We start from the raw sequence: 10,294 nt of genomic DNA on the forward strand, positions 1-10,294 counted from the left end.
CGATTGAAAATTGAGTTCTAAAATTCCTTGGAATAGTTTTAATAAATGTATTATCAACATAAAAATTGCATTACATCAAAACTTTAAATTCTATTTGGTTTATTTTATATTGTTTGCTTTTCTCTCTATTATTTTTTTAAAACAAATTTAACCATATACTTAGTCTTACATAAGGATGTAATCGAGTCGAGCCAAGTCGATAAAATGATAAAACTTGAGCTTGACTCAAAATTCACTACATAAAACTTAACTCGAACTTGATCAAGTTGTAAATTTTAAGATCACAATTTAATATAAAACTTAAACTACTCGAACTTACTCAATTAAGCTCGTTTATCAAATTTTTTTTTAAAAAAATGCTAAATTACCATACTAGACTTCAAACTCAATTATTTATATTCGAACTCAAATTCATATATATAAAGATAAAATAGTAGTTTTTTATTTAAAATTATTAAAATATATATTCAAATAAAAAAATTAGATTAAGCCTATGAATCGCTCGAACTAAATGTTAGAAAACTCGAACTCGACTCACTTAATAAGTTAAGTTGCTTGAACTCAATTTGACAATGATCGAGTTAAATTTAAGTTTTATCCGAATCGAATCCAAATAACTTATGAGTATTAATATATCTTTTATACCCTTAATCCTACATATTATTCGGATAACTTGAGGGTGAGATGTCGAATAGCACCTTCTGCTTACATACCTTCTTTGTAAGTCACGTAAGAGGGATGAACATTTGAAAATTTTACACGGAAATTTAAATATTTCGACATACAACCGTAAAAGGCAGTACAACTTCACCGTCATTGATAAAAACTTTCTGCAGCAGCAACAGCGCGTGTGCAGTGGTCATAGCAGCTCATCCAACGAAGCCTAACCAGATTGCGCTAGGCATGAGCGACGGAGCGGTACATGTGGTGGAACCCTCTAATGTGGAATTGAAATGGGGTGCTAAACCCTCACAAGATAATGGATCCCTTTCTTCTAGTTCATCAAATACTTCCTTGAGTGGTCAACCAACAGAGCTACCTTCTAGGTGATGGTGTATATAAAACAGATGTTACCACAAGCATATATAGAGAGAGACATTTATCCACTTTACTTTGTAATCCATTGTGTTGAATCAACTGCATGTTATTTAATATTCGTTGTAAATCTTTTTCCCACTTAGCCTGTTTAGCTGTCTCCCCATGTTATTTTACAAGCACACTTCTCCAGGCAATTAGCACTGTCGCTCACTCTACCCTTTACCATTACACATTCAGATACTTTGGTGAATGATTAAATTATGTAACTTCATTTCATTGGTAAATGAGAAGATGAATTATTAGCTTTTATATATATATATATATATTTATTTATGAAAGAGGTTTTAATAGTTAGAATTTATATTTTAAATTTATTGTATGTTTCTTAAAGATGATTGTATGAATAAAAATTAAATTTTAGATTGATTATTCGTCTAAGGTTTATTAACTGGTGTTTCTTTTTTTATAAATGGAAAAATGATTTAAGAAAAATGAATTCCAAAGAAATATGCTTGCTTGATTATCTCCTAAATTAATTAATTTTCATTCCTGTTAGCTTCATTTTCGTGAAGTATAATCTCAACGATGATGCAGCCGAGTGACCATATATCCAATGCTCCAGTAACTTCTCCAATGACAGATTCAGGAGACATGTAAATTGCTGTGCCTCAAAACCCATATTCCCAAATCCTTTTATCTTCTACCCCATATTGTTTAACTAACCCAAAATCCGCAGTCTTTAAAGTATTCAAGCCAATACTATCTTGAGGAGGAAAAACCAGAATGTTACCTGGCTTGAGATCAGAATGAATGCATCCTTTCTTGTGAATGTCGACCAGCCCTTCCAGTATCATCCTTGCATAGCACTTAACATCTCGTTCAGGTATTTTACCTCCATAATCCCTCATCAAATCCAACAGGCTGCCTTCTGAAGCATATTCAAGAAACAGGTTGAAAACATTTCCTTGACCACCCCGTCGAACGCTGGTGAAAGCACCAAAGCACCGAACAATATTGGGGCAAGCGATAAACTGTTGAAGGATTTGATATTCCTTTCGTAGAGACGACAATATTGTCTCATCAGCAGATTTAACAGCATAAAACTGAGGAACATGACCTATTGTTTGGACCAAATGTACAACCCCATACGATCCCCTCCCCAGAACCTTAACCCTTACTCCTTTCTCCTCCATTTTTTTTTCGACGTGAAAAACTAAAGCTGCTATTAGAATTTGGGAAACTTTGAACTTCAATACATATACAAGTTATTAAGTCGGTTTACTGGTTCCTCTGCCAAAGGATTTGATTTCTTGCAAAAGAAGTAGAAATAATTCCGTTGTAATATATCACAAATATACCCTTAGACGGTTAGATCTTGATTGTGATTTATTTTAATTATTAATCATCTTCTTCTATTTAGTTATACACATAATTATATATCTTAGATAACAAGAAAACTATATTCCTATAAATTAGTCTTTTTTTGCAATATTTGTTATTTATTTCAAAATTTTATCATCTTTGAAATAGTTTTTATTTTTTTTCAAAATTTTAATACATTTTATTTTTTTGCTGAAAAATCAATGTCAATTGTCATTACTAAATTTTTTTTCTAAAATTTTCCATAATTTGGGTAAAATTTTAAAAAACATCTCATATAAATTTTTTTTAGAATTTCAGTTGTTTGTGATTATTAAAAATTTAATCATTTGAATAATTTTTTATTTATTTTCAAAATTTTAGTACATTTTTTCAGTTTTAAAATCTATCCTAATTTTTAAATTTAAATAAATAACAAATTAAACTAAATTAAAAATAAAGAAATAATTAAATAAAAATAAAATAAGACAAACAATAAAGTGAAATAATTAAAAATAAAATTGACGAATAAAGGTACAATGATAATTTACCAATATTGAATTAGTGTCACATAAAAATCCTAAAGGTATTCTTTTAATTTAGTTTAGTATAGATAATTTATGTGATAGTTTCAATGCATTGAAAAGAAATATTAAAAATTTTTTTAATATGATAATCTTAATGAGTACCTCAAACATTCCTTAACAAACCCATAAATTAAAGCAATGCTTCACATATTATTGAATGCATTTTTTTATATTACACGAGTTCATTTAATTTAATCAAGCTGAACACAAATCAAATACGAATTCTTATCATTTAAACAAATCAAGTTCAAACAAATAAAATAATTTTTTTATCAAATATGAAATAAACTCAAACAACTTTAAAAATAAAAAAAAACAAATTAAGGACATATCTTCATTTGTTTATATACCATTCGTTTACACCCTTACATAGAAGGTTAAACTTTTTCTCTTCCTATTCTTTTAATTTTTTTAACATAAATGCTAAACAAAAAAATTTTAGCTGATAGCAAAGTGAAAATGTTTTTTAAAAAAAGTATCATTACTTAATTAACCACAAACTTATGAACAAAAAATCAAATTTAACCTTAATAAATATATCTACTACCAAAATTACCCCTCAAATTATCATTATTGGTCCTATCCAATCTTACTAAAAATTGAGTTCTAAAATTCCTTTGAATAGCTTTAATATATTGTATTATCAACATAAAAATTGCATTACATCAAAACTCTAAATTCTATTTGGTTGATTTTATATTGTTTGCTTTTCTCTTATTCATTTTCTATCTTTTTCTTTTCTTTCTATTATTTTTTTAAAATAAAATTAACCATATACTTAGTCTTACATAAGGATGTAATCGAGTTAAGCCCAGTTGATAAAATGAGAAACTTGAGCTCGACTTAGAATTTACTTCTTAAAACTCAACTCGAACTTGATCGAATTATAAATTTTAAGATCATGATTTGATATAAAAGTCAAACTACTCGAACTTATTCGATTAAGCTCGTTTATCAAATTAAAAAAAAAAAAAACCTCAATTACCATACTAGACTTCAAACTCGATTATTTATATTCGAACTTAAATTTCAATTCAAATTCATATATATAAAGATAAAATAGTAGTTTTTTAATTAAAATATAAAAACTCGATTAAACCTATTAATTACTCGAACCAAACATTAGAAAACTCGAACTCAACTCACTTAATAAATCAAGTTACTCGAACTCAACTTGACAATGATCCAGTCAAATTTGAGTTTTATCTGAGTCAAATCCAAATCATTTATGAGTATTAATATATCTTTTATACCCTTAATCTTACATATTATTCGGATAACTTGAGGGTGAGATGCCGAATAGCACCTTCTGCTTACATATCTTCTTTGTCAGCCAGGTGAGAGGGATGAACATTTGAAAATTTTACACAGAAATTTAAATATTTCGACATACAACGGTAAAAGGCAGTACAACTTCAGCTTCATCGACAAAAACTTTCTGCAGCAGCAACAGCGCGTATGCAGTGGTCATAGCAGCTCATCCAACCGAGCCTAACCAGATTGCGCTAGGCATGAGCGACGGAGCGGTACATGTGGTGGAACCCTCTGATGTAGAATTGAAATGGGGTGCTAAACCCTCTCAAAATAATGGATCCCTTCCTTCTAGTTCATCAAATCCTTCCTTGACTGGTCAACCAACAGAGCTACCTTCTAGGTGATGGTGTATATAAAGTAGATGTTACCACAAGCATATATAGAGAGACATTTATCCTCTTACTTTGTAATCAATTGCGTTGAATCAACTCCATGTTATTTAATATTTCATTGAAAGTCGTTTTCCCACTTAGCCTGTTTTGCTCTCTCGCCATGTTATTTTACAAATACACTTTTGCAGGCAAAATTAGCACTCTCGCTCACTCTGCCCTTTACCATTACACGTTCAGATACTTTGGTGAATGATTTAATTATGTAATTTCATTTCATTGGTAAATAAGAAGATGGATTATTTGCTTTATATATATATATATATTTATGAAAGAGGTTTCAATAGTTAGATTTTATATTTTAGATTTAGTGGAAAGACAGAGTATAATTTCTATTTTTTCATGTTTAAAAGATAATCTACTGCATCATAATCTCCATTTCAAAAAAAATATATATATATATATATATTAAACAACATAATTTGGATATTGTTAAATCTTAAAAAAAAAAGAAAAAGAAGATACAATTAAAAGCTTGTTTAGATTTAAAACATACAGGTAGGGATTGAGAAAAAAAAATGGAGAAAATTGTTATGAAATTATAATGTTTGATTTGATTTGGATTAATTTTTTGTTTGACTTGATTTAAGTTTATATATTAAATACTTTTATTAAGTTCAGAGTCGATTTCAAATTAAAAAGTGAAAATAAAAAGTATTCGAATCAAATAAAATTATATTTTTTTGTTAATTTATATATTTTTTAAATTTTTTTAAAATAAAAATAATTATTTTGAAGTAAAAACCAATTAATCTAATCAAATCATATTGAATTGATAGAATTCAATTTAAATCGAATCAATTAAAAAAATAATACAGATTTGAATCAAATTTAAAAATTTATAATTTTATGCATTATAAAAATATAGAATCAATAAGATCCTATTTGAACTATTATAACCCGGTTGTATCTAAAACATTTGTTTCAATCAATTTGTTACCAAAACAAAATCCATGTATTGTGCCCATCGATGTTTTTTCATTAAGCATCCAAAAGAAGCAACTTTTTGTGAAATTTTGAAAAAAAAAATTAAAGTTTAAAATTTTTACATTATTTCACCCTTATTATTATTCGGTGATCAATAATTTATATAATTTAAATCAAACCAAAAAAGTTTGGTCATTTAATCATAATTTATATTTGGCAACCCATATTGAATTTGGGTTTCTACATGAAATTATATCTTGAAAATATATCACTTACCAAAATCATGAGAATTATTTATAGGGAAAAATTAAAAAAAAAAAACTTTGTACTAAGGGTTTAACAATATGCACCCTCCCTTAAATTTCCATGATAACTCATTTAGATTAGAAAATTAAAGTGCTCCAAATAATAAAGAAAGTACTATAATATGTCAAAAAAACTTCATAGATTTCAAAGTTATATCGAATTATTGGAAGAAAAAGAGATCATTACATTTTTTTCCGGACTTAAATCCAAGAAAAAGCTAGCAAAATAAACAAAATATTTATTTTTTTCCATGGTAGCCTCAAACTTTGTGGTCTCAGGTTAGTTATGGCTTTGAAACCTTTCCCACTACACGCCCAACTTCACAAGTCTTCTTTCCTCTTCGCGCTGACACAGACTGGTCTTCATTAACTGCACCCTTACGTCCTCAAGAAAATCTCTTCTTCCAGCAGGTGGGAATAAGTTATACCTCAAGAAACCTTTGGGAGATTGGAATAGTTTCTTCTCTTGAAAATTTGTTGAAGAAAGGGATGAGTTGTAACTTCTTGCAACTGGAAATATGGAGTGCTCTGCGAGAAGAAAACGGTGGCTTAACAGCTTTCTAGCTGTCCACCTCTGGTTTGGGTCCCTAGCAAAACACTTGATTAAGAAATTCTTCCCCATACTCGACATGTTTTCTGGGATTTGAGGTGTTTCCCCCCTCAAAAGCTTGTCTCTCAAATCCTTCAAGTTACGAAAAACCCATGGCAATTTCCCCGTAATCATCTCAACGATGATGCAGCCGAGTGACCATATATCCAATGCTCCAGTAACTTCTCCAATGACAGATTCAGGAGACATATAAATTGCTGTGCCTCGAAACCCATATTCCCAAATCCTTTTATCTTCTACCCCATATTGTTTAAGTAAACCAAAATCCGCAATCTTTAAAGTATTCAAGCCAATACTATCTTGAGGAGGAAAAACCAGAATGTTACCTGGTTTGAGATCAGAATGAATGTATCCTTTCTTGTGAACGTCGACCAGCCCTTCCACTATCATCCTTGCATAGCACTTAACATCCCGTTCAGGTATTTTACCTCCATACTCTGTCATCAAATCCAACAGGCTGCCTTCTGAAGCATATTCAAGAAACAAGTTGAAAACATTTCCTTGACCACCCCGTCGAACGCTGGTGAAAGCACCAAAGCACCGAACAATATTGGGGCAAGCGATAAACTGTTGAAGGATTTGATATTCCTTTCGTAAAGACGACGACATTGTCTCATCAGCAGATTTCACGGCATAAAATTGAGGAACATGACCTATCGTTTGGACCAAATGTACAGCCCCATACGATCCCCTCCCAAGAACCTTAACCCTTACTCCTTTCACCTCCATTTTTTTTTTCTCAACTTAAAAAACTAAAGCTGCTATTAGAATTTAGGAAACTTTGACCTTCAATACATATGGAAGTTATTAAGTCGGTTTACTAGTTCCTCTGCCAAAGGATTTGATTTCTTGCAAAAGAAGTAAAAATAATTCCGTTGTAATATACGATCCCCTCCCAAGAACCTTAACCCTTACTCCTTTCACCTCCATTTTTTTTTCTCAACTTAAAAAACTAAAGCTGCTATTAGAATTTAGGAAACTTTGACCTTCAATACATATGGAAGTTATTAAGTCGGTTTACTAGTTCCTCTGCCAAAGGATTTGATTTCTTGCAAAAGAAGTAAAAATAATTCCGTTGTAATAAATCACAAATATACCCTTAGACGGTTAGATATTGATTGTGACTTATTTTAATTATTAATCATCATCTTCTATTTAGTTATACACATAATTATATATCTTAGATAACAAGAAAACTATATTTCTATAAATTAATTTTTTTTTGCAATATTTGTTATTTATTTTCAAAATTTTATCATCTTTGAAATAGTTTTTATTTTTTTTCAAAATTTTAATACATTTTATTTTTTTGCTGAAAAAATTAATGTCAATTGTCATTACTAAATTTTTTTTCTAAAATTTTCCATAATTTGGGTAAAATTTTACAAAACATCTCATATAAAATTTTTTTAGAATTTCAGTTGTTTGTGATTATTAAATATTTCATCATTTGAATAATTTTTTATTTATTTTCAAATTTTTAATACATTTTTTCAGTTTTAAAATTATTTTTTTTACTAATCAAAATCTATCCTAATTTTTAAATTTAAATAAATAACATATTAAAATAAATTAAAAATAATTAAATAAAAATAAAATAAAACAAACAAATAATGTAAAATAATTAAAAATAAAATTGACAAATAAAGGTACAATGATAATTTACCAATATTGAAAAAGCGTCACATAAAAATACATAAGGGATTCTTTTAATCTAATTTAGTAAAGATAATTTATGTGATAGTTTCAATGCATTGAAAAGAAATATTAAAATTTTTTTTAATGTGATAATCTTAATGAGTACCCCAAGCATTCCTTAACAAACCTATAAATTAAAGCAATCCTTCACATATATGAATGCATTTTTTTTTATATTACACGAGTTCATTTAATTTAATCATATTAAATACAAATGAAATATGAACATCTTATCATTTAAACAAATTAAGTTCAAACAAATAGAATAATTTTTTTATCAAATATGAAATAAATTCAAACAATTCTAAATATAAAATAACAAATTAAGGACATATCTCCATTCGATTATATTCAATTTGTTTACACTATTAAACTCTTTTCTCTTCCTATTCTTTTAATTTTTTTTTCAACATAAATGCCAAACAAAAAAATTTTAGCCGTTAGCAATGTGAAAATTTTTTTAAAAAAAATGTATCATGACTTAATTAACACAAACTTATGAACCAAAAATCAAATTTAACCTTAATAATGTAACCACTACCAAAATTACCCCTCAAATTAACTTTAATGTCCTATACCATCCGATTGAAAATTGAGTTCTAAAATTCCTTGGAATAGTTTTAATAAATGTATTATCAACATAAAAATTGCATTACATCAAAACTTTAAATTCTATTTGGTTTATTTTATATTGTTTGCTTTTCTCTTATTCATTTTTTATCTTTTGCTTTTCTCTCTATTATTTTTTTTTAAATAAAATTAACCATATACTTAATCTTACATAAGAATGTAATCGAGTCGAGCCGAGTTGATAAAATGAGAAACTTAAGCTCCACTCAAAATTCATTACTTAAAACTTAACTCAAACTTGATCAAGTTTTAAATTTTAAGATCACAATTTAATATAAAACTTAAACTACTCGAACTTACTCAATTAAGCTCGTTTATCAGATTAAAAAAAAAAGAACTCAATTACCATACTAGACTTCAAACTCGATTATTAATATTCGAACTCAAATTCAAATTCATATATAAAAAGATAAAATAATAATTTTTTAGTTAAAATATATATTAAAATATAAAAATTAGATTAAGTCTATGACTTACTCGAACCAAATGTTAGAAAACTCGAACTTGACTCACATAATAAATCAAGCTGCTTGAACTCAACTTGACAATGATCGAGTTAAATTTGAGTTTATCCGAGTCGAAATCAAATAACTTATGAGTTTTAATATATCTTTTATACCCTTAATCCTACATATTATTCGGATAACTTGAGGGTGAGATGTCGAATAGCACCTTTTGCTTACATACCTTCTTTGTCAGTCACGTCAGAGGGATGAATATTTGAAAATTTTACACGGAAATTTAAATATTTCGACATACAACCGTAAAAAGCAGTACAACTTCACCGTCATTGATAAAAACTTTCTGCAGCAGCAACAGCGCGTATGCAGTGGTCATAGCTGCTCATCCAACCAAGCCTAACCAGATTGCGCTAGGCATGAGCGATGGAGCGGCACATGTGGTGGAACCCTCTGATGTAGAATTGAAATGGGGTTTTAAACCCTCACAAGATAATGGATCCCTTTCTTCTAGTTCATCAAATCCTTCCTTGAGTGGTCAACCTACAGAGCTACCTTCTAGGTGATGGTGTATGTAAAATAGATGTTACCACAAGCGTATATAGAGAGAGACATTTATCCACTTTACTTTGTAATCCATTGTGTTGAATCAACTCCATGTTATTTAATATTCATTGTAAATCTTCTTCCCACTTAGCCTGTTTAGCTGTCTCCCCATGTTATTTTACAAGCACACTTCTCCAGGCAATTAGCACTCTCGCTCACTCTACCCTTTACCATTACACATTCAGATACTTTGGTGAATGATTAAATTATGTAACTTCATTTCATTGGTAAATGAGAAGATGAATTATTAGCTTTTATATATATATATATATTTATTTATGAAAGAGGTTTTAATAGTTAGAATTTATATTTTAAATTTATTGTATGTTTCTTAAAGATGATTGTATGAATAAAAATTAAATTTTAGATTGAT

General features: G+C 28.5%; 2 protein-coding genes across 2 annotated transcripts; both read right to left on the reverse strand.

Moving 5' to 3' along the window:
- Positions 1 to 1,706: 1,706 nt before the first annotated feature.
- Positions 1,707 to 2,231, reverse strand: LOC149515614 (mitogen-activated protein kinase kinase kinase 20-like). Its single transcript, XM_089741750.1, has one exon. It carries the CDS (start codon positions 2,229 to 2,231, stop codon positions 1,707 to 1,709), a length of 525 nt encoding a protein of 174 aa, XP_089597876.1.
- Positions 2,232 to 6,226: 3,995 nt separating this feature from the next.
- LOC149515615 (mitogen-activated protein kinase kinase kinase 20-like) lies at positions 6,227 to 6,973 on the reverse strand. The gene has a single exon (XM_089741752.1). The coding sequence runs from the start codon at positions 6,971 to 6,973 to the stop codon at positions 6,227 to 6,229; it is 747 nt and encodes a 248-aa protein (XP_089597878.1).
- Between the last annotated feature and the right edge of the window lie 3,321 nt (positions 6,974 to 10,294).

This window comes from Durio zibethinus, chromosome 12, assembly GCF_047325235.1.
Source record: "Durio zibethinus cultivar Kanyao isolate XHJ-2024 chromosome 12, ASM4732523v1, whole genome shotgun sequence".
Taxonomy (NCBI): Eukaryota; Viridiplantae; Streptophyta; class Magnoliopsida; order Malvales; family Malvaceae; genus Durio; species Durio zibethinus.